This window comes from Leptidea sinapis, chromosome 10 (assembly GCF_905404315.1).
Source record: "Leptidea sinapis chromosome 10, ilLepSina1.1, whole genome shotgun sequence".
In the NCBI taxonomy this organism is placed as follows: domain Eukaryota; kingdom Metazoa; phylum Arthropoda; class Insecta; order Lepidoptera; family Pieridae; genus Leptidea; species Leptidea sinapis.
In genome coordinates, this window is record NC_066274.1 from 3,292,946 (window position 1) to 3,319,034 (window position 26,089).

Sequence of the window (26,089 nt, forward strand, 5' to 3'; positions counted from 1 at the left end):
TTAGGATGTAGTTTAATTGTGAATCTAAACCATTCTCGAATCCACCTGAAGACACACACCAATCTCAAATTCACTGGAACACACAAAAATCTCATCAAAATCGGTCCAGCCGTTCAGGAGGTAGTTCAATTGTGAATCTAAACCATTCTCGAATCCACCTGAAGACACACAGAAAGTTTCAATAAAATCGGTCCAGCGGTCTAGGAGGAGTTCAGTGACATACACACGCACACAAGAATTATATATATAAAGATATCGGGAGTTCTCCAATATTAATAATGTCTAGGATTGTTAATAGCCAAAAATATGTCACAATCAAGTACTTTAGCTAACATTTTAATACTGTTGGATAAATGTTGTTCAATCTACGGTTATGACTGTATGCGGATAACGATAAACCCCCAATAAATCTTTCACTTAGACTACCCTTTAATAAACGTGTCTAATAAAATTTAATTGATCAAAGGGTATAGTTTGGAAATGACTTACGAGGCAGCCCCAAATACCGTGGCGCTGTTTATATCGAACCCTGTCTTACTTACTGTACTTAACGGAGACTGTAGCATAACTTAGTTGGTTACATTGCGTTGGTGCATCCTAGTTCATAATTATCAACTTGCTACATCACTTACGTAGTTTTCTTTTTTTATCGAAGAGGAGGACAAACAAGTATACATTAGGGTCACCTGATGGTATGTGAAGACCACACCGGAAGAAACACTCCAGAAGAATCACCAGAGCGTTGCTTCTTAATTCCGCTAAGATTAGTCTTTCAACAATTCTAGACATGTTTACACGAGGCATCTTCGGGAGATGTTGACTCACCGAAATCTGCAACGAGCCGAAAAAGAAAAAAGCAAATCTGAGCGAAATTAACACCAAAAAAAACTCATAACATTTGGATAATTATGGATTTCCGCCAAATAGAGCCTAATTCAATAAACCTCCCCCTTTTTATACGCTTTATATTAGCTTCACCTGTATGTTTGTATGTATGTTTGTATGTTTGTAACCGACTTCTTTGGGCGCGATTTTGACCCACTTTAAACGGCTAGATTTCGTTCAAACTTTGTAGATTTATCGAGGACCGATCACATTACACTAATTTGATAAAATTATTCAATTTTTCAATTTGCAAAATATGATTTTATAATACCTTATATAATTTTCATCTATAGTCGATAAGGCAGGAATTGATGTTAAAGTACTTATAAGTTTTAAAAATACGCTTTTATAGAAAATTTAACTAAAAAATGAAAAATAAATAATAGTAAAAAAAAACTAAAAATATATAAAATTCAACTAAAAAATAGAAAATAAATTTAAATTGAAAATAGTGTAAAAAAATATATTTTATTGTAAAAAAAGCGTGGGGTGCTTTTTAAGATATTATTAAAATAATAATTCTTCTACAAAAAATTCTCTATAAAAAATTCTTCAATAAAAAAAACTAAAAAGCACGCTTTATATAAAATTACACTAAAAAATGAAACGTTTTTTTTACAATAAAATATATTTTTTTTACACTATTTTCAATTTAAATTTATTTTCTATTTTTTAGTTGAATTTTATATAAAGCGTGCTTTTTAGTTTTTTTTAACTATTATTTATTTAAAGTCAGCTGAAGACCTTGTCTTGCCTGTCCGTCATGTTACTCATCACTGAAATGACTGCCGTATTTTCGCTTACAGATATCTCATATTATTCGTAATATTTTTATTTAAAATGTCATGTTTAAATAAAGCACATGAAATTGGATACAAAATCAGAAAGCCATGTAACTCTACGCAAGCAAAATCACGGGATTGTCTTAGTGTATAATAAAAACATAACATAATATAATATAATATTGGTATAGTCAAATTCCTCCAACATAAGAGCACACTCATTTGATTAATGAAATTTCTTGTTTCATTTTCTTCACGGGCAATTTATTTATTGTGTTAACTCCATGAGATATCCCACCAATTTACTTTGATCCCTGCCTCCTATTAATGTAAGAAACTCAGACGTGGATACGCCAAGTGTCATGTTAAGCTAGTTAGTATAATATGTTAGTATTTTCACGGGCCCTTCGGCTAACGTTATAGATGAGGTGTTCTCATTAATAACAAAGAACGTCGGAAGCAGCGCCCCCACTAACTAATTAATAACATTATTAACTCCTTCTGACAACTCATTCTATCTGGATGTGTTTACTACACTCTAACCCATTGGTATCACTAAACTATGGTATCGTTTTATTAGGCTTGTTTTCCCCCCAAAACATTTTACAAATAGTTATTAGCAGAATAAAGTTTTATCCCCCAATGTGTTAGGTTGTATAGGAATCACTTTTCTAAGATTAACATATAATTGAAATTTGTTGTAGGTAATTATGTAGATTAAAAGCAAATGTAGAACTTTATAATTTAATTTTTTTCTGTCATTCGGTCTGGTATAAAGCAAGTCTATACATCTTAGGTCCGTTGTGTACTGACTCGGATATAGTAACAGTTATAGGACAGTGATGATGATAATGGTGCTTCACAACATCAAGAGGACTATCTCCTCCTTCCGTCATATTATTAAGTTGGTAAACCTACTCCCTAATAAAAATATATCTTTGTTGACAATTTTTGAAGTAGAAACCTCTTTAGACTCGCTGATTTTATAGGTATTCAATAAGACTAATGCTCGTTTGAGTAAAATAGGCTCGAGTCGACTAGAGCAGCGTGAAATTTACCAAAGTATTTTTAATTATATTATAACTTCGCTTCGATAAAGTTTTCAATTCTGTCGTGTCCTCTTAATCACACGCGGTTTTGTTTACTGGTTCCAATAAAATGTTGCTACACAATCACGTAAGACTAAGATTGCACAAGAAATGTAAATGAAAATACTTCAATCACTTTTTCATAAATCATTAAATTGGATAAACTGCACAGGAATTGAAAAAAATACGTTATTTTATTGGATCTACGAGCGGTTTTTGACCAAGTTATATATATATATATTGCAGGAGATATATATATATATTGTCGATAGTACAAACATTGCAGGATGAATATGAAAACATATATATATAGACAAAATTGACTGTAGAAAAATTAATTCAGGTAACTTAATATAATTTTTCTACAGTCTTAATAAACATGTTGGTCGAAATTAGCTTGAGATACATTTGACAAGTAACTGTTATCTTTTTATTAGATACTGACAGTCCTAATATCGTGCAAATATAAACCTACAAATGAAACAGATTTGTCGATGGTACCTATGGGGATTCGCATTTCAGACCCAGTAACGGTGATAATTCTATAGAACTGCATTCATACAGAATTATACAACTGTCAAAAACCAAAACATTAAAACGCTTTTCGCTTTTAACTAAAATGTATATTTTTATTGATTTATTTATTGAAAAAAAAAAAAAACAACAGATACATATCGTAAATCTAGATTAACACATAATATATTAAGCATATTAATAACTGTTTCTTACTAATAGTATTTTTTATACATCGAAATATGTAAAGTAGTCCTTACTGCTTTAAGAGCACACGGCAGCTCAATGAAAACACAATACAAAACAAAAATTAATGCATTCCACAGAAATATAATTGGTAATCCTTTATGAAACATCCCTTCCAAAACATTTAGGCTCATGTGATTGATTGTAAATGAAGAGGCAGGGGCAATAGTTATTAATGACGCCCGGCTCCGCCCGCACTTCTTTATTTACCACTAACACCTATTAGAGGCTCGCGTCCGATACACTACCTTATGCAATATATCATCCAGAACCAAATCAATCAATTTGCCAAATTACAAGCTGACATACAATTTATCACCCCTTTAATTTATCGGTTTGAGCCCGATACTTATTTATTGATGATAAAATAATATCTTTATTCAAAATAATTCTTATTTCATATATTGCATTACATACTTATTACAAAACAGTGTTAAGTGTTCAAAATGTATTTTATTTCGCAAATTTTGTTGCACCAATTTGTGCACAAAAAGTAACTTACCATAATATTTGTGAGTCTAAAATAATAGTCTATATCGACGGATGATGTTTCAAATAAATATGTATAAAATATAAATATTTTCACGTACTATTACCAAGTACTTAGTGCATGTTTGTCCATAAGATGATACTGACACTGGAAACACGTGTAAAAGTTAAGTTACAATTATTGATGTTAGTTCATATCGCTCAATACTGTCGCTCGTCACCTCTTCTGCGACTTACGATAGTTTCATTCATAGTGTTAGAGCTGTATCTCTTTTAATAAGTACATAATATAAACCTAGTCTGTGCCATTATGTGCTTAGAACAGAGACTAATTACAGTTCCAGAAAATTTACTTATCCCAAAAAGAATTACTTACATTATTGTATCACGGAACTATATACAACATATACGCAGTGCAACTAACGAAACTTTTTTTTCTATTATCCTAACTGATCCCAATCCTGGACAATGGGCTTCCCTGTTTCATTTCATTTTTCTCAGTCATGTGCCAGCTCCGATGCCAGGCTGGCGTGAAGATCTGGATGCCAACGCAACATGGCAACTAAAAATTCAAATTGTACCATAATATAAGATACCAAGATTTATCAAAACAATTATAATAATACTAGCTGCCCCGACAGACGTTTTTCTGTAGATTATAAAAATAAAACATACAGTTTTATAGGAATTTGCCAATAATATTTCAAAATATCAAGATTTATTTCGTAAAAAATGCTCCTGTTATAATGAAATTGTTTCACAGCCGAACTGTCAAACCGTGCGTCACTAAATTCTCTCATAGAAAATATGTCCATACAAAACAAATATTGAAAATAAAAATAATTTTGGGTCCCAAATCGAAATAAAAACTATCCTATCTCTCAAGTTGGACCAAACTGCACTCCATGAAGTAATCCCCATTAAAATCCGTTCATTAGTTTAGGAGTCCATTGAGGACAAACATTGTGACACGAGATTTATATATATTAAGATATAAACAATTTTTGAACAAATCTATCATATATTATATCATATGTATTAATATCAATTCTGTTTCAAAAGTTGATATCAACTTTATTCATAAACGTAATATTTCTAGTCCCATAGTTTGTTCTTGTCTCATTGCTGAGACAATATTATATGTTTCTTATTCGTTGAAAAATTTTAAACGTTTTTTTAATGTTACAAATTATTATCTTTAGTGTAAAATCCACAAACTTGGCGGAAATTTCATATAATTGTAATGCTTGTTTCTTTTTTGTTATATAATTATAACATTTAATTTCATAAACAGAAAAAAGTGCTGTTAGATCGTATGTCAGTTACCACTGTCGTGGATAATTATAAATACAATCATTAATCACTCTCTAATAAATAAATAAAAACCCTACAAGACTCTATCGTCGCAATAATATGAAGAAAACAATTAATTACTTTAAAATGAACCTAGGAACAAAGGTATATTAACATAAATGTATTTATTCAACACATTAAATATTTTAACAATCATTAATACCTATAATTTGAATTCAATAATATTTCAATGGTAAGAGCTTAAAGCCACAAAAGTCACTCTATCATCGATTTAAACAGATGTCGTGTTAAGGAGGTCCTCTCGAAATATTCGTTAGGAATTTAAATTGCAAATTCGTTTGGTGGCAGGTGCAGCCTTACGATTGAACATCCCACCTCTCTCTCTATTTCACACGACTCTATCTCCATCCCGCTCTGAAATTCTCAAAATCAACGAATAATGAGCGTCAACAAATAAAACTCGAGCGTTACTAATTACTGGCTTCGTTTGAACGAAGAGAGGTAATCTTTGCACTTTATTTCGACGAGGAAATCTTGAAGCTAATGGCGTTAATTTAAAAGATGCCGATGACTCTGATTTTTCTCGCCATGAACTTTTCAACTTGTGATTTATTGATGTTGCAAAACATGCTTTCATTAGGCCATTTAATTTTAATGCAATTGCTTAGAATTAATCTAGTAACATATACAGATTCAATTAAGTTTTTTTACATTTGAGTGTAACAATTTAATGATTAAACTTTTTGTGTTCCGTTTTATTGAGTGAGCCGAGTGACGATGAAGTTCTTTCCCACCCTTTCTTCACATGTCGTGTGTTTCGTGTTCTGTTGTATATATTTTCAAACGTCCATTGCTACTATTGTTATTATTTAATTTAATTTGTATTATAAAAATATCGTTAATCTTTGTCATGTCTCCGACGCTAGTCGTCTTTGGAATGGAGTAATTAGCTTCCAAATTTTAAAGAGCTCCACGGTCGGTGGCTCCCATCAATCCTCTCCCCTTCCCGCCACCAGATCGATAATAATTAATTATTTTTGACATAATCACAGCCGAAATCCATTCTGTTTTTGCTAATTCACGTCCCTATAATAAAACGGGGCGACGCTTTTAGGTCCGTTCGGATAATATTGATAAAAAATAAATAAGAGACGGCGCAACTTTCCGCCAACTCAAACAATTTTGACGTCGCCTAACGTTGCTGGATTTGTTATTAATTGCTTTTCAGCATAATACAATTTAGACATTGATGAAAACGAAACAATTATGAATAACTTATTGATTTCAATCGTATATACCCTAGTCATAGAGCAAAAATAGTGATACCAACGCGTTTTTGAAGCCAATGATGATTAGATTTCGATAATGCGCATAAAAACAACAAAAATGCACATTGTTAGAAAGAAAAATTGCATCTGGAAGTATAAGTGCAAATAATGTTGAAATACTGCACATTTTCTATTACTATTGTTTGAGTATAACTTCTAACTTAAGAGTTAACATGTTATATTATAATACCTGATAAGGTTTGTATTTCATTAATACAGGATTCATTTCCAACTTCTAGCTAACTGTTTACACCGCACAGATTAAATATTAACTTTCAAGATTAGTTTACAGTAGCGTTATAACTATGCATTCATATTCAAGTTTCCTTTTTTAGGGCTAGGAATATATAGATACTAATTTTACACATGTGAAGACTATAAGAAATTATGAAGTGATCTCTAATTCCATGCAGATCAAGTCACGGGACAAAAAACTACTGCTTACATATAGATATATTCAAGTGTGGATTGTAGAGCTTCTTGTATCTGTTGAAGGAATGACAACCAACATTCTTTGAAATAGAGTCTTAATTCAAAAGACACTTCAAGATCATCATCCTTGGCGTTCTTCCACTTCCACTTTTCAAAGTTCACGTACAACCAAACAGTAGAATGGGTTTCCTTGAGGTGGATATCGAAAGGGTGTCTTCAAACATAGTTTTATTCATAAGATCGGCTCCTGTGCTTCCTCTGTTGTTGTAGTGTAATAAAATTAAAAATAAGCGGTGATTACGGTGTTGGCGTCAGCTCGTTTGTTCTGCTATTCCATTAAAAATAAAACACTTGAAAACCCACCATTGTCCAAAGATGCCGATAATGATCAATATTCTATTAGTATCTATAACATTGTGTTGACAATATAATGACACAGTGAACACGACGTTCCAATACACAGTAACAAGAGACCGTTCTCAAAAGCAGAATGTGTGTCAATATTAGACACTTGATTGTCCAAGATCTGAATGAGGGTAGGTAAGCATTGCTCAACCAGCGTATGCCGACCCTATTGTGCGGGCTCCTTTGATAGCTACTCTATTACAATGCGCTAGTTTTTATCTCTTCTTGTACTACTTATATAAATAATAACTTAAGATTGGGCTTGTCGGTACAGTTAGGTTAGATAATAATTATAATAAATAAATTGTAAGAAATATCAAATCTTGTTATTTTTTGGCAGCGTGCTAGGTGATGCTTCTGACAATACTAGGAGTTTCATATGTATCGTAACTTACTCATTCATCTTATTATCATCAATTGAAAATATTATCTTAAAATTCATCGAGTTTTTATCATCAATAATAAATGAACATGTATAAAAATGTTGACGTATAGGTACAGAAAAGTTATAAGGTTGCATTCACTTCAATAAATTCTCTAGTTGCTCCCTTGTTCTACGTGCAATAGCAACAGCTTTATATAAATATTATCGTTTATCAATGATTCAGTGTCGGTCATAGTTACACAATCTTATTCCACTTTTAATATATATGTATTTGTTAGTAGATAGGTATAGTAAAAATATGGTACGTAAATAAGAGGTATGCTTGAGGCTATATCGAGCTGAGATTAAAACCAGTGATGCATGCGTTATTACGCAATGTTTAGAATTATAAGGCTAGACGTACATTGATTTAACATAAACTTTTTGTGAGTCTGTTTTGTGGATACAATAATATATTCAAATGTCGCCGCTCATCTTTGTATATAGAAGTAAAATATATTAATATAAATATTGAGAAAATTACAATGTTGAAATATATTTTTTACAAATTGCAAAATTTTATAGCATATAAGAAAATGTTAGAAACAGATAAAATACCTACTTGAGGTAAAACAGAAAATCTTACAGTGACGTCGTGAAGCTGAAGCCAATGTTGACATTTATATATTTTACAAATGATGATTTACAAAGTAACACTTCAAACAATACAAAGTTACAATATTGAGGCCCAGAACATTTTATATTGAGCATACAAGATAAACTGTCCACTATAAATATGTTGAAATATTATGAATACAACAATTATTGTGCTTGGTAAAGCTGCACAACAATTGTTTTCAGTCCTTCATGTACGTATTTTTGGTTTGTGTGAAGTGGCTCTTTGCCTTTATATATTTGTACAAAAACTTGCCACGATTTAGTAATTTCACACTAATCCAAGTAGTGGGGCCACTACAACGTATTTTCCGACTCTTTGTCTCAACTAAATTTTAGTTTCAATTAGCTGACTATCTAATTTCGAATGATACGAGTTTATATCAAAACGTTCGACACTTACTTAATTCTTTATGTATATAACAACGCACACCCAGATAGTAATTCTACCTTCTAGTTCTGTTTTACATCAGTAGGCCGATTCACGTATATTCTAACGATCCAAAAATCGTTGTAGTTCAGAAGTCGTCCTATTGAAACTTGGTCCAAAATTGGTATTCACGTACTGATTCGATAGGACGACAACTCAATAGGACTGAAACTCAGCGACTTATCGACGACTTGCGATAGGACATTGCCAGTCTAATTCTACTATTCTTTTATTTTCTACCATATTCTTTTAAATATGTTTATTATGATATCAGAGTCTTTTGCTCAGTTAATTACAAACTTCAGTTCAGCGACTTCTCAGACGTTCGATTTGACATTAAATCGTTGGTAACCGATTGTAAAAAGATAGCAGAATATCACTGACACAACGATTGAAGTCCGTCTAGCTGACGTGAATACGCTTTAGCGATTTTTGGATAGGATCGTTTCTCGAACGTGCGATTTAAATCACGTGAATACGAATCGTAGGTGAACGACAGACGTCGCTGCGATATCGCTCATGTAAAATTACGTGAATCGGGCCGCTGATGGACGTGCGCCCTAATGCAACGCCCTCCAAGTAGGTCCAGTCCTCGCCAGAGGTACACGAACTCATGTTTATTACCATTTAAGAATACGCTAAGTTAAAGTCATTGTTTGCTCAGACCCTGCCTGACCAACTTTATAATCAAACTTGAGTTATATTATGTTTATTATCTGCAGTTCTACTAGTTAAATATTTTGCCAGTTATTACATTCGGTCTGCATAAAAAAAACTTATGACTTATGTTGGAATTATGTTGATTTTATTTGTGGTATTTATAAGTATTTACAAATGTCTGAAGTTAAGATCGCATTATTTAATTTAGCTATATTTAATTTGAAAAAGAAAACAAAATCTAGCCAAGTGTAAAATTGCAAAAAAATATGGCAATTTACTTTTTCTTTATATTGAAACTGTTAAGAATTTATATTATGATTAATACAATATATTAAAATTAAATGAAAACTAAAGGAATTAAAGAGGGAAGATTTTATTGATTGATTTTATTCACAGCCTCAGACAAAAACTCCTTCAAAGAATTTTATTAGGAATTACTCTTAAATAACTGAATGGTTTTGTTGTTACCCAATGAATTTTTCATAAATCAATTATCTACTTAAAAATTGTATAAAAAAATTAAATTATCCCTGTTTTAACATCTTAATCTATTTCACGAACACGAAATTACTTCGCAAGGATTTGCACCGTGATTGGACGGACACATGCTAATGCAAGAAGTTTTTAATTAAAACCGTCCGCCGTTAAGAGGCTGCGTAATGGTTGATCCTCAGGAGGGATCCGATATTGGGTATGTACGGGAAAGCCAAAGTACAAACATATTTAGGTCCGGTACGGGCGCGTGGTGTTCACAGAAGCTAATCACTGAACGGGTAAAGATGCCTGCCTGTGTACACACCGCCTTATACCCCTTCATGTTGGTATTAATATCTGGAGATATAGCGCTCGCTGTATAGCTTACAATGCTGATTGGAAAATAATAACATAACGAAACATTCAAACTTAATTAGAGAAGTACTCCTTTATAATCAAACTGATTCCATTATAGTAGAGCGAGAACTTCCTTTTTAAATATATCACGCATTTTAATAAATGTAATAAAAATAGGTCATTGTGCTCAAATTTATTGATAACAACGATCTAAGCGGCATGGATAAGGGTTGTCACCAAAAGTTATAAAATATTAAATGACGGAAGTATGAATGATTATTATTGAGATAACTGTTTGATTCAAAGATCGATGGTAGTAAAGTATCGATCAATCTTTGACAAATGTGTATAGTATTGTAAATATAACTAATATTACTTCTATTAAAAAAAAAATACCCACGGTTAATTATCAAGTTGAAAAAAAAATGTATTAATTTTTATGTATTCCTTTGAAAGAAACGGTTTATATCGATTTAAAATTGTACTTCAAAAAACTTCGATTTATGTTGACAGCATATTGCTAACATAATACTTCTTCCAAATATTAAAAAATATATATTTTGTTTCAGATGCTCAAGACTCCATTACAACAAGCACAGACAAGGTATGTAAAAAAAAACAGTATAAACAATAGCTGAATGTAAAATACATACAGTTATGAGCCGTATACATGGGCCATGCAGGTCTCTCTCGGGAAATCGTCGACCAGTGCCGGGAGAAACTTGTGTCTTCCATCGAGTCCTCTCTTGAGAAGGTCGCGGAATGGGGAACATTGAACCCTGTCCAATTTAACCCCCAGAAGACTCAAGTTTGCGCGTTTACCACTAAAAAAACCCCATTTATCGTAACGCTCTTCGACAACACTTCCCTCAAAGCCTCGCCTAGTATCGGAATACTGGGTCTCGAAATCTCGAGCGATTGCCAATTTCGTGGTCATCTGGAAGGCAAAGCCAAATTGGCTTCAAAGAAACGAGGCGTCATTAATAGAGCACGGCAATACTTCAATCCGGCCCACATACTAGCGCTCGTGATAACTCGTTCTTCATGACCCAGTTTTAGAAAAACAATTTGCTTTTGCTTAGCGGAAGACTATTTTTTATGAGAAAAATTGACGAAAGACCAAGATGAGCATCTACTTGTAAGAGATAAGCACCTAAATTGTGAGCGAAATCGCAATCACGCTCGTCACACTGAGACATAAGATACTATGTCTCATTAGCCCAGTTATGTCACTATGTACGGTGTCTTCTAAACTGAAGCACAATCATTAATACGTATTACTAAAGTGGAAATAACTTGCATCCTGTGCAAAGAAGGATCCCACGGGTATAATAAAACATTTAGGTGGTATTGGTGTATATGAAAATCGAGCCGCGGCGGTAGAACACCGAGTAACTACATTAAATTGTAGTAATAATATGATTGACTTTTAGTTAGTATCACATTTTTAATTTCATTTTAGTTAGGAGAACTCTAAAAATAAGCTGATTATTAAGTTGTACAAGAATGCGCAATATTTTTTTTTTATTTTTTAGTGCATATTAAATTGTTTTGGAATAGTTTTATTTTTTCTATGACAATATCATGAGTTTCCCCAAGCTCCCTACAAAGCTTAGAATCACATTTATGGCCATCTGTGTCGGATCAAATCACACAGGAAGTGCAGCCTTGTTGACTCGAGTATCAGAGACATTTCTTGATAAGCCGGCTCCCTCGCTGCCAATAAAGTGATTAAGTCACAAATCGCTTCGACATCGCCTTTTTTGTCCTCCACTCTTGATATATTGGAACAATTTCATATAAGTCGTGTTTACTTTGAAACACGCGCTCGTTGTCTGTGGCTTTGTTTAATGGAAATTGTTTTCAGACACTTTCAAGGACTCAAATGGCATGATAACAGTAATGTATGGTTTAAAAAAATAAATGATACAATGATTCTCAAAATGAGTTTTCATTTAATGAATGACATTAGTTAGGTATTAAATAGAATAAATAAAATGAAATACGGCAATCGGTCATTTATTTATTACTAGCTGACCCGGCAAACGTTGTTTTGCCATATAAAGTATAATTCACGCGATAGTTTTATAAGTAATAAAATATTGCCTATATTGTAGCCTGTACATCATTTTGTTCTATTGTCAATAGTTTTTGCAGCACACGCAAAAATAGGTTTTCGATTTTACACCTTGTGTTACAAAATAGCAATTTAATTACGGATCCCTAATTTTGAAAAAAAAAACATAGCCTTCCTCGAAAAATGGACTACCCAACACTGAAAGAATCATTCAAATCGGACCAGTAGTACCAGAGATTAGCGCGTTCAAACAAACAAACACTGCAGCTTTATAATATTAGTATAGATGATTAAAACGGTTTCAACACCAATTACATTAATCAGTTACATTGCTATTGCTAGATACTCTGATGCGAGGACTCACAAAGTTAGAGCAGTACCTGCACCAACAACTGTTAGTAAATAGATCACAATCAGGGCGGGCTTCTACCAGGACTGGCGGCACGGTGGTGCGAGCGCCGCAGTGCCATGTCAAGTGTAACATGAATAACGTCACGTATCAATCATCATATCTGTGTTGAAGGTTGTTGTTGATAAATTACGCGTTGCAGCTTTATCAAAGGAATTAACTTGGTTTACTGATAATTTTTTCCGGACATTAAGTTTTTTTTATACTAATAGATGTTCACCGACATGGTTGATGTGAAACACAAAATATGTGGCCATGCCCAATGTTATATTATGTAGGTAGGTATGTTTGCGACTAACTGTTCTAAGAGATTTTTTGCTAGTAGGTGCGATGTTATTGTTACATCGCTTTTACGATCTTAATCGAAAGTATTAAGCACGCGTTCATTTTACTTTAGAAACAGTAATGCCCCGCGGTTTCACTCGCGTAGATACCGAATGTTTTATAACCTATGTCACTCAGTGAAGACGCAGCTTTCTAACAGCGACAGAATTTTTTAAATTGATCCAGTAGTTTTTGTGTGATACCATTACAAATATACATACAAAAACACAAATGTTTCCTCTTTATAATATTAGTTTAGATTGGCTTAGATTACAGCGGAAATTAGGGTTTTATGTTATTCTGGTTATGATATTATATTCATTATATGTATGTGAAAGTATTTTTATATTTCATTGAAAGTAAACCTATGGAAACGAAACATTATTCATTCCTTCCATAGCTTATAGCATTTACATAGCATTAACTTATTGTTCACACTTACAAAGAGTTTTTACTCGGTAATATTAAAAATAATCGTACTATTCTACATATTATATTTATTCTATATATTTTTTAATAGTGAATATGCACTTTGACTTTATGATACCATTTAAATTTCCAAAAAATTACTAGATATGAATAACATTCATAATGCCATCTTTGAGATTAGTGCCAGATTAATAATTACTATTTTTTTTTTCGTAAAAAGGGTATAAACTAATATGAAGTTTTGTTGTTGATAAAATATTTGCCAAAATACGAAGAGGTGACAAAGTACAAGTTACTACGAGTACTTGACCACATTAATTCAAAGAAGAATTCAACTCAACATTGCGTTTTTTTATGAAAATAAGGGACAAGACGAGCAGGATGGTCAGCTGATGGTAATTGATACGCCCAGCCCAATACAATTCAGTGCCGCTCAAGATTATTGAAAAACCCAAAAATTCTGAGCTGTCACCTTGAAACACAAGATGTCAAATTGTCAAGTCTCATTTGCCCAGTAATTTCACTAGCTACGGCACCCTTCAGACCGAAACACAGTAATGCTTACACATTGCTGCTCCATGGCAGAAATAGACGCCGTTGTGGTACCCATAATCTGTACGGCATCCAGTGCAAAGGGGCCTCCCACTGCGTATATTCGAAGGAGTATATTTAGCGCATCACATAACTAACTCCAACGTAACCGTCATGAGATACATTTGAACACACACAACGTATCAGTAACACAGCCTTCATTCAATACTTACTTACTTATTTTGACTTACGTCTTCTGTAAGTAACATTTTACAAAATATTCACTTATATAAATATTGACCTATTAGAAATATCCCAAATAGTTATTATAATATATTCTACTTATCTTTGAAGTAGAAAAATCAGAGAACTACCATCAAATTCAATTATGAGAGACTATAGCCCCTCACAAACCTACGTCAATTATAATAGTACAAGCTATAATATCGTATAGTTCTATTACAAATAAATTGCTCTTGGAAATCGCTCCGCGTGTTATAAATTTGATACGTGCTGAGAAATGACATACGGTATTATTTATTACGGCGTGTTTTTTTCGGGGAAAAATACAAAGAAGACATTGTGATGTAATTGAGCTACGGTTTATTGGGGCACGCTACTCGTGTGACGACAGTTTGTCGTGGGAGCGAATGTCCGTGATTTGGCTGTCTAGCGATGTATGTCTACATAAAAATGACATTTCAGGTATGTTATTCTTAAACGACACTCATCTAAAACTGTCCTTTGTAACTGGAAACATCGTGTGTTATAGGTTTAACTTGTTATAATCTATCAGTCAGAAAAAAGTATGTGTGTACTTAAGTGACACGTAAGATGTTATACTTCTTCGGCATAGCAAATGAGAAATGATTCTAAAATTTGTATAAAAAAATGATATAATGAAATTGCTTGTGGCCCAGACGTGGCACGTGGCGCTTCGCCTTATCGCGATAATGTGGCCGCAGCATAATTTGTTATAACTATTTTGAATACAATGTACTCCGGCGTACATTTACTTCTCGGTTAACATACATGTTAGCGTTAGCGTACACCTTTCTAAAAGGCCGGCAACGCTCCTGTAATTCCTCTGGTGTTGCAAGAGAATGTGGGCGGCAGTGATCACATAACATCAGGTAACCTGTACGCTCGTTTATCCTCTTCTCCTTAAAAAAACAACAATTGATGTTATTGCTTTAAGAAGTTTGGCTTCTTCTATCTAATAGTATATCGAGGTCAGTTATGTTCGCCTGGTACTAATGATAAAAATGCGGTGTTCGAGTATACGTATTTCTCTATCTGTCTCTCATGCAGAGACAGTAATAGATTTACACTCTCTCAAAACGTGCAATAAAGGCAAACTTATTATAGATCATTTACAAATGCTTAATAAAATCTGTTTTTATAATAGTAATATATCAATTTATATAACGATGTTAATACATTTTGAAGTGTAAGTAGGCTTGTAAAGCTCGACACAAATCGCTCTAGCCAATAAACATGAACATCTGTCAACTAGTAACTTAACAGTTACGTCGGGCCCGTGTTTACATCGCTTCCGTTTTCAACGTGACATTAACGGGCGGCGCCATTAGCCCTACAAATGACACTAAAATGAAATCTATTCATTTCCTTGGAGCGGAGTCAATCGTCGAACAGATATTGTACAAATTCACGCGATACCGACATTAATGTCGATGAATTAGTTACAAACGTAATAGATACCTTTAAATAAACATTAACAAGGTTTGTTTTCGTCGAATGAAACACAGGCGCACAGATTTCCTGATAGCAAGATAAACTTTGCTCGGACTCTTGGTCTTAGGAAATAGTAATGATTTATTTACTCTGTGGAAACAACGTGGAGTCGTTCTCTAATACAACGTTTAACAAAGTGTTTTTTCATGTTTTTTTTACAAAAAATTTAACGAAATGGAAAATCAACTGTAGTTTAAATTTATTTATTATTATGATATACTATTGATCTTAAACTAAGCATTAATAACTATTTAAATTATAAACTATTAAATATTATAAATAATTAATAATAATTTATTATAACTTATAACTATGGTTCGAAGTGTAACATCTATTAAAGTGTATATAGCATTCACAAAACAAAAACAACAACACGTTAGTAAAAACATTGAATATTGAAAATTAAATAAAAAATAAACTTATGACTATTATACTGGAAGAAATGCTTTTAACATTATGTGTACTTCATAAATTCGCGTGGGAAACCATGTTCTATAACTACAAATAAAAAAAAAGATTGACAAAAAACAACCGACTTCAAAAAAACTATACCAAAACAATAGATATAATTTGCACTAAAAAGTATGTAAAATTTGCGTATTTTTATACAATCTAATTAATTAAATCAATTAATCTAATTCCAGTAATGATTATTGTTATATTTGGAGTCGGTGTCAGCCATGGTAAGTTTGTATCTACATACATAGTTATAGATGACATGTGCTTGAGTCGCACGCTCGACGTGTGAAGGCCAGAGGTGACAGCGGAGCCCGGGGGGGAGGACACCGATAGCTAACCAAGCGTAGAAGAGAGAAGATTATCTATAACGGAGATACAGCAAGATAGAAAACTGTAACCTATTTTGATCGACAAGTCGTAACCAGTCGGCCACTCTTGGCATTAGCTACTCAGTATCTTAAATATGTAAGCCACGAAACTGTAGCCAACGCAGACATTGACACGCACTATCGGGGTGTACAATAATTGTCATTGATGTCTTGAATGAAATGCAGTTATTTACTCTCAGATAACCATGTGTTCCACGTCTTCATTTCGTACACTAATTATCCTGAGAATAACAAAGTTATACGAGAGTAACTCTTACAGCACCAATTTTTAAGCAATAACTGGCCAATTCCTTAGATAAAATCCAAATGGAATTTCATCTGAGGAACAGGCCACTTAGTATTGGGCCAGTGAGGATTTTATCTGAGGAATCAATCAAGGTGTCAAATGTGTGTCAGCTGAGCGCATAGATTATGTTAAACTGAGCAACCAATGAATGGTTCATAATAATTGTGTACATTGAATTACAATTCAGATTCAATATTATTAAAAATGCAGCGCTTGAGAAGAATGTTATCGGACAGTGAAGATAAATATTTTATTTTGAGACGTCCAAGGTTGTGAAAAAAAGTTGTACCTAACCTGTCCTGTTATACTATTCTGTACTGAGACTATGCTATTACAATACTTGCGTAATTACCATCTCGGCCTTGAGTTGACACCATCTTGTCACGTTTTCATTATCAATACCTCGGCGACGGTGCCATTAATGTCTTCAAGCAATGATTAATATTGTAGCCCTCGTTAGCAGCCTATTGTAATGGCACGTCGATTAGCAATAACGTTACAACTTTAACACAAATTATTTTACTTATAATTATATTATACTTATACAAAGCGACACAGATATATTCTATCAACACCACATTTATCCATTTAATGCCTCAAATTATTTAATTTTGCTTGTACAACTTAAAAAGAGTATTCATTTTTATTATCAGTCCAATTAGTAACAAGAAATTGAGATTGCCAGACAAATAACACGTATTCATGTGTAATTTTCTCTCTGGTTGTAAAGTAAAATGGTCAAAATTGACGTAAGCGTGGAATTATCGAAAAAATTGCCTTTATTAACATTGTATCCGTCTTCGGTAACTATCTTGATCGAATGAAAAATTAATGTGGCGCGAGGGTGACCGGCGCGGGCGTTACGCGGACAAATTGGTTCAATCGTTCATCGATAGCCCGAAGGACAACCCTAGTCGTAATAAATGTACATCATACAAATTGTCGTTTTAAGTACCGGTTACCGGTTGAACCGAAACTTGTTGTTTGGTATTTGTATGACGCACATATTGTTATTAACCGTTATAAGTTGCATACAATGTTGCTGGTAACCAAATTAGTCGTCTAATTAACTATTAATTTTAAAATGAGACCTAATTTCAAACTATTAATGTGCAGCCAAACCAGGTGACAAACAAGTCACAGAAGATATATAAAAAAGTATACACAATCTCATAAAATGTGTTTACACGATAATTTATATTAAGAATTATATTGTTTCCCAATTTTTGCACATATACTTATTATTACCATAAATACTTAAGATCTAAACTAAACGACGGCCAGTCTTCACCTCTGATAAAGTCTGAATCGTTCGTTTACAACCAAGACTGTGTAGACAGAGCTTTATGACCCAGCGCGAAGTCTTGCTGGAAGGACTTTTTCACAAAGGTATGGCTCAGTCACTCCTTTGTATCTAATACCCCACCAAACCATCACTGAAGACGGATAGTGCCCACGTTGCACTCTGTCGACTAATTGGGAAGCTTCCTTAGAGGTTTGAGCATAAATACGGTCATTCTGGTTTTTAAAATGTTGCTCAGTTGTAAAAAAATTCTCATCCGTAAACAAAAATTTTCTGTGATCCCCCTTTGCGTACCGCTTCAGTAGTTGTTATGATTTTAGCACCCTATTCTTTTTTAAATTATCAGTTAAGAAATGACCAGTACGTATCTTATAGGCTGCAAGTAATCTTTTAAAATACGCGACATGGTTCTAGGTGCTATATTCATCTCCCGAGATAAAATATTTTTAAACGAACACTACGTAGACGGCCAGATCTTTTTCTGTCATAAACAGAGGAGGTCTCATTGTACCTATTGATAGCCCGGTACACAAACATTTTACTGATACCAAGCGTATGGAAAGTTTTAAAAACTGCATTTAGCTCTATACCTACTTTGTGTAATGCGATCACAGCGATTCGGTTCTCTTTATCACCCCACTCCATTTTAATATCGCAAAATATTGTACAATGTACTGGCGCTAAAATGAGAAAACTCAATGAACAATCATATTAAAATGACAGATTACAAATTCAAATGTAATATATTGTTTATTTTTACTTGTAACAGTATTTATGGCCAGACTAAGTATGTACTATATAGTACAAAACATTATACTCCATTAATAAAGATATTAATTTAAATAAAATACTTTCAAAATTATAAAAACTTGTTAAACTTTATCTGTATTTACATTAGTTTTACGGAAAAAACTACGATTTTGTCAGTATTCGTGTAACTCGACCTTTCGTGTTCTTGCAGTGTGTATATTAGTTACTGCCTTTTTATTTGACTGGAATAGTTAAAGAGTAATACGAGACATTTACGAGTATCCATATTATGAAAATAATATGAAACATAGCGTTAGAGAAATGCCCTTTCGAACATATACAAAGTATGGTCGGTTATGTTCAAATTTAGATAACACATCAAACAATATAAATATATAAATCATTGAATTATGTCCTTTAATAATTTCGTCGGACAAATTATTCATTGCTGAGATTGTATCAAATTCGGCATCACGCTCAAACAGTCAAAAACAATACTTATTCAAATGAAACAAAAAGCAATTAACGGCGGAGATATCCCTCCATCCTCCATCCTCGGAGGATACAAGAGAGGAGAGATTATTGAAAAAATAATTAATAAATATTTATGGCGGCTGGCGGGCCACCTGAGAAGCGACACGCTCGGATTTTGTTTTTATCCAGTGCCTTCTTTGGAGCACATCTGGAGCGCCACAGAGTGAGGCGGGTTTATTACAAATGCTAAATATTCCATTCATATTCAAAATTTTATATCCCAATGTGGCCGGGAGTAAGCTAATTTATTCCGGGGGAATCCAACGGAGAGACGGGAGACGTCCCAGCACCTCTCGTCTTGGGGAGGATTATAGAAGGGTTGAGTGTTGGCAAATTGACAGGTGCCTGTCAAAAATTACAATTAATAATTGAGATTTCGCTGCACTTTCTGCGGTGCTGTGGCCGCAATGTTTATTAAAGCATCGTATATCTTTATACCTTTGTAATATATTATCTGTGATTTAATAATTATAAACATGGTTAATTAATTTATTAATTAGTTAATTATAAATAACCACTAATGAAGCGTTCTTTTGTGGAAAGCCATAATTTATCTTGAGTATTAATTCCGCTAAGTTAAGTCTCGTTTCTATATTCCGCGAGTCAACATCTGATGATGCTTCGTGTAGAGGCGAAACACGTATCGAATTGGTGTGAAACAAAACATAGTGAAATTAACAATCAAGAAATACTCATAACATTTGGCTTTATATCAACAACTGTTTCTTTATCTAGTTTTATAAATGCAACTTAGTTTATAAATTAGCAATGTATTGATATAAACATAGATAAAAATTTATACATCTAGATACAGCCACTTGCTGCTAGACAACCGATGAAAACAGGCCAGGTTTATTACTTTCGTGTTTGTAACAAGCTACATCTTACACTCGCGATTTATATGTGACTTAGTGTGCTTGCATTGGTCAAAATAGAGACTAACTGTCAACCTCATTTATTTCGCCATTTTCACAGCTGCCACAGTCTATTGGGACGTATAAAATATGATCTAAGGATATAATAATAAAAATCACTCTAAGAAAAACACATAAATTCTATTCTAATCTTCCTACTGTGGCTTCTATAGCACCACAATCGAGCCAATGCTACGTTTCAGTAGACCACCAAGCTTAGAGTAGGTATTATTTTATTTGATAGGTGTTAACGAATTTACCAGCGAAACATCTGAATAATAAGTCACTAGAAGTGACGTAACCGCGTCAAACGTGTCACCTCAAAGGTGACTTATAGATCACCAGAGAGTAGATAGTGGTTCTGTAGTGAATATGTTGTATTTCAGTATTTTCTCAGTTATATTACGGTGTTTCTGTATAAATTTACGCATTTATAATCAAACTTTACCAATCAAAATAGTGTATATCGGTAAATATTATTAAACTAAATTGCTGTTTTTAGAAAAACAATAATCATTGTACACTAATAAATTCTTATGCCTACATTGCTACAAAAGTTTCTCCGTACCAGGAGCGTAGTAAGCGTTCGTAGCAATGTATACGTAAAAACAGACCGTGACATTCGTCCCACATGGAATCACAACTTATAACATTGCTATTAGTGTCTTATTTCTAGATTTATATGAAGAAAAAGGACTGAAATTCTACTTTTTTTCAAAATCTTACCAGTCTATAATTTATATAACAGATTTCCACCTAAATATTGTCTTATCTCTCGATATCTCCGGAACCATAAAGTCCAATGACTTGAAATTTGGTAGAAACATTCCTTTCGTGAAGTAGGTCAGTTAAGAACGGACTTTACGTAATTAATTGTTTTTTTTTATTATGTACAGAAGAACATCAGTTAGGGCAGCTGGTTTTATAATATATGTTGGTTGTATCTACAGACAGCAATAAAGTCACAGTATTTATCAATATATTAATTTACTCTTCACATAAGTTGTCCTTTTAGCTCTACCATAATTTTATTAAGATAACATGAAATCAATCCCTGTAATACAGAATCCTGATGACTAATAACTCCGCCGAGGGCCGTTCGTTACCATAGACAGTAAACATCGGGATTCTACTAACTCGTTTTACAACTCGGATAACAATTGATGGCCCTAATGCAGTGCGTTTTACTGTGCTCGACCAAGTAATATTGGCTTCCTCATATATTTTAATTGATGCTGCAATTTTTCGTATTCGAACTGAAACTCAAATATTTTTAATTCAAAATTAGAGTGTATTATCTGTTATTTAACCTTCAAAACTACCACGAAAATATTATATGCATTAGATTTGAAAGGTACGGATGCAAGTAAAACAGTAGAACAGTTAAAATATACATTATAAATGCTAGCACACAGACCTACATATTACAACACACGTTTTGTATAATTTCTGTAATCCTGATGTAAAATGATGCAAATGTAAATACATTGGCCATAGGGGCATGCATACCATATATACCTATATATAATATTTACGGACATGACCAGAGCTTTTGACTATGTCGACCATTTAATACTGATCAATAAATTAGAAACGTATGGCATAAGAAAGAATGCTCTCAATTTAATTAAATCATATTTGTATATCTGGTAGACAACAATTAACAGAAATAACTAAAATAAATCTTATAACTAAAAGCAAAATGAAATATTTATCAGACCCCCGGAAAACAACATTTAGCGTGCCCCAAGGCAGTATTCTAGGACCACTGCTTTTTCTTATTTATATAAATGACCTTCCTCAAACTATTAAGGATCTAATAGTCCTATTTGCAGACGATATTACTACCTATTTATTGACTACAATTCATTACCATATGAAAATTACATAAACAATTAGCTTAACGAACTAATAGAGTGGTTAAATTATAATAATCTAAAAATCAATCTAAATAAAACATGCATGACGAAATTCGCTTACAAAAACACACAATCTTACGGATTAAATATAAATTATGAAGGTAAAGCGAGTAATGAAGAGAAGTCTACAAAATTCTTGGGCATTTATCCTGACCACCAAGTATTCAAAACTCAAAAGAAATGTGTCAGATCTGTCTGCTCACTGCAAGAAACCGAATCATGTAAACCTCACTTTATAAAATTAAGTATTCTTAGCATGCCATCAATATATATTTATGAAGTAGCAGTTATGGTAAGAATAATATCCTAACCCTAATTTCGAAAAGAAACTACAACAAATTACGAGCTTTGAAGTCCAGAATAGACTTGTATCGAAACAGCATCTTTTGCATGGTACCAACAATTTACAATAAATTAGCTGACAATATTAAGCGCGAAAATATATTCTACTTTAAAAAGTCACTAAAATCAGGTCTGAAAAAATGGCGACGTAAAATTAGCGAAATTGAAAAAGAAAAACAATAACGCTAACTTTACATTAAGATAGCGTGGGAATCACTGAATGTAGACTGATCAATCAAGCAAATACTGGTCAATTTGTTGCTAATTTGTTGCTGAAAGATGCTCAGAAGAAAAAAAACGCATGCTGTGCTTGTCATTTTGTCCTTTACAAAGTAACGGGCAAGAATAGGTTTCGCTGGAAGGACACTTTCATATAGGCCCTTGACCTGAAGATCATGTTGACAATCATCAGGTGAGCTTGAATGATGTGTATGTATGCTTGTTACTTGTCCACGCAAAAACTACCGAATTGGTTTTAATGAAACATTACAATAATATAGCTTATACATTAGAATAACACATAGGCTATAATTTATGAAGATATAGTGTGAATAAACCAAATTATAACAATAAGTGTCAAGAAGTAGGAATAAAACCTGCAATTTGCGTGCTATTCTTGTTTGCAGCGCAAAGCCCGTAGGAGTTACAAAAATACATATGTATAATGTATATCGGCGCCAATACTACAAAATATCTATTATGAAAACTTGAATAATTAGGTTAATAATTTTACTCTAAAATTAAATCATAAATCATCATTTGAATACATTGTGATGTAAAACTTTTGTTAAAAAACATTAATCGAAAACACGTGCACATACACGGAGTCCTATAAATACGGCCATTTATATGACACTCGTGACATTCGTGCTCGTGCTGTCGTACGGTATGGACCTCTCTGGGACGTCGTTACGCTGCCTGTGGAATATACGAAGGTGATCAAAATATACTCGTGCAGATTTCTCTCGATGATCCAATTATGAGTGATCACCAGCGAGTCCACAATTGTGACGTCAACAGTGCTGACGTCCACCTTTAAAAAAGGCTCTTACTTCGTCAAGTTCATTTAATTTTGATAAGACTTAAATTTACCGATTATTCGTGATATTTTTCAAGGTTGCTTAAAAGTTGAATTTTCAGTGCCAAATCGCAGGGAGGTAGCAGGCAAACGTGGCTTAGCTTGCTCACGCGTTTCTAAAATCGCAAAATCTGCAACTTGATGCTGACCGATATAAATCGTCGTCAGTCTCCTATAGTCACATGTTCACAAGCATTAAGCCATGTTTCATCCAAACACACAACATTTTGCCAATTTTCAATTTCTTTCACTTTCACGAAAAAATAAAATTCTTTTTTGTAATACTAATCTCTGGATCTACTAAACCGATATTAAAATTTTTGTTTCGAATAAAAGCCACATTTGTTGTGAATGTCATAGGCTATATTATATTAACCCGAAAATTTTAAAAACTTTTTCGTGGTAGTTAGACCTTAAAAAGTAAGTCGCAGAAAAAACGGTCGAACAATAAAAATAATTTAAATGGCAAAACAACGTTTGCCGGGTCAGCTAGATTATAGTAAAGGGGTTCGCTATGCGATGAAATCAGCTAAATAACAACAGCCACTTATCAATACAGCGGTGATCACTTAACACCAGGGGTACCACCACCCGTACGCTCGTTTGTCCTCCTTTTCCATAAAAAAAAATCTGTAATTTCGAACTGCTTGTAAAAGTCAACAATGGCAACTATTCGTCACTTAACGCCATATTTCAATGTTCACTATTATCAGCACACCCATAAAATGTATTCAGGAACGAATCAAATTCTGATTCCTAAAGGAGATTTAAACGCTTCCATACATTCCTGGGCCCAGGTGATAACAAGATGAAAGCCATTTAAAAGATAACATTTAAATAATCCATAATTGAAAATTTAGCTAGATTTGTCAATCTAGGAGCTGAGTAATCGAAGATATAAAAATGAGGTTGTCTTAAACTATATGTTGACAGCTCATCTATTCTAGGTTTATTAAACGCCTAGTTGCTAAGGATTTATCACATACTTATATTAGGTGGGTACCAACCTTGTTTTTGTTTAAGATAAAAAATACCTACATAACTACTACTGTAACGACATTTTTTTGCATTATAATATAAGACAATTGGTAATTAGATAATATAATATAGTATACCTAAATTAAAAGATAGTTTTATTTGCTCAGATAAGAATAATATATACTCATTAGCACATACATGAACTGTAAATCAGACTGCTAGAGACAATTACTTTCCTTGGAATTCAATTGGGTAGGTAGTTAACAAGTCGGTAACTCAACGAATACAACAAGAAACGAAGTGACAACGACGAAGAAACGAAATGATCTGTCAGACTGTCATTGTCAAAGTGAAGTTAGCGTTGAGGAACAAGGATTTCACTAGTATCGATTTTTTATTTAAATCGATTTATTGATAATAAAATAATTGCTCAGTTCTGTTTTTTTCCTGAGAAAATAATATATTTTATTCATAAAAATAATTCGAACATAAACTATGCACCTTACTAATATTATTGAAATAAAACAACTGGATCTTTATGTTATTTTAATCGATTAAATATTCATTCGATTACGTCATTTTAATCGATTTTCTTTATTTTAATATTTTTTCGGTTTGTAGATTGCAAAATGAGCTAGTATTTTGTATTTTACATCAGAAAAATATACCTTTTTTTAACGTATATTTCAACTTGTTAACCATCAGGCCCAAAAGTCCCATTCTCCTATAACTAATTAAAATATGAAGAAAATTGAAACATGTTTTCATATATTATTATATTCTCTTACTCACTACGAACCCGCGAAAAACATCTCTAACAGAGATTCAGTGAGATAGAAAAGGTTAGCGAACCTATACTGTAACTGTAACCGATTTTGATTGACAAGTCGTATACAGTCAACCTAACGCACTCATTAATAAATTTAAATTGGTCTCAAATTTTCGGGCTGTCAGAATTTTATTATGAAAGAATTGTGAAGAGTAAAATGATAAAGCTCAATGAGGTTTTAAGCTGTTAGAACTAAAACCATTCCATTTTAAAAAGAAGAATTATTGTTCGATTACAACCTTTTCACATACTAATGAAATGAAAATGCAACGTAAGGGAATCAAAAAAGCAACAGATTTTACATAACCAACATACAGTCACTCTGGTAACAATATGGATGC

General features: G+C 33.0%; 1 protein-coding gene across 1 annotated transcript in view; it reads left to right on the forward strand.

Annotated features, from left to right (window-relative positions):
• LOC126966510 (myelin transcription factor 1-like) overlaps positions 1–26,089 on the forward strand; it is a 366,689-nt gene that overhangs the window by 289,418 nt on the left and 51,182 nt on the right. The window contains exon 4 of the mRNA XM_050810626.1: positions 11,012–11,046. Within this exon, the coding sequence (XP_050666583.1) occupies positions 11,012–11,046 (35 nt within the window). The remainder of the gene's footprint in view (positions 1–11,011; positions 11,047–26,089) is intronic.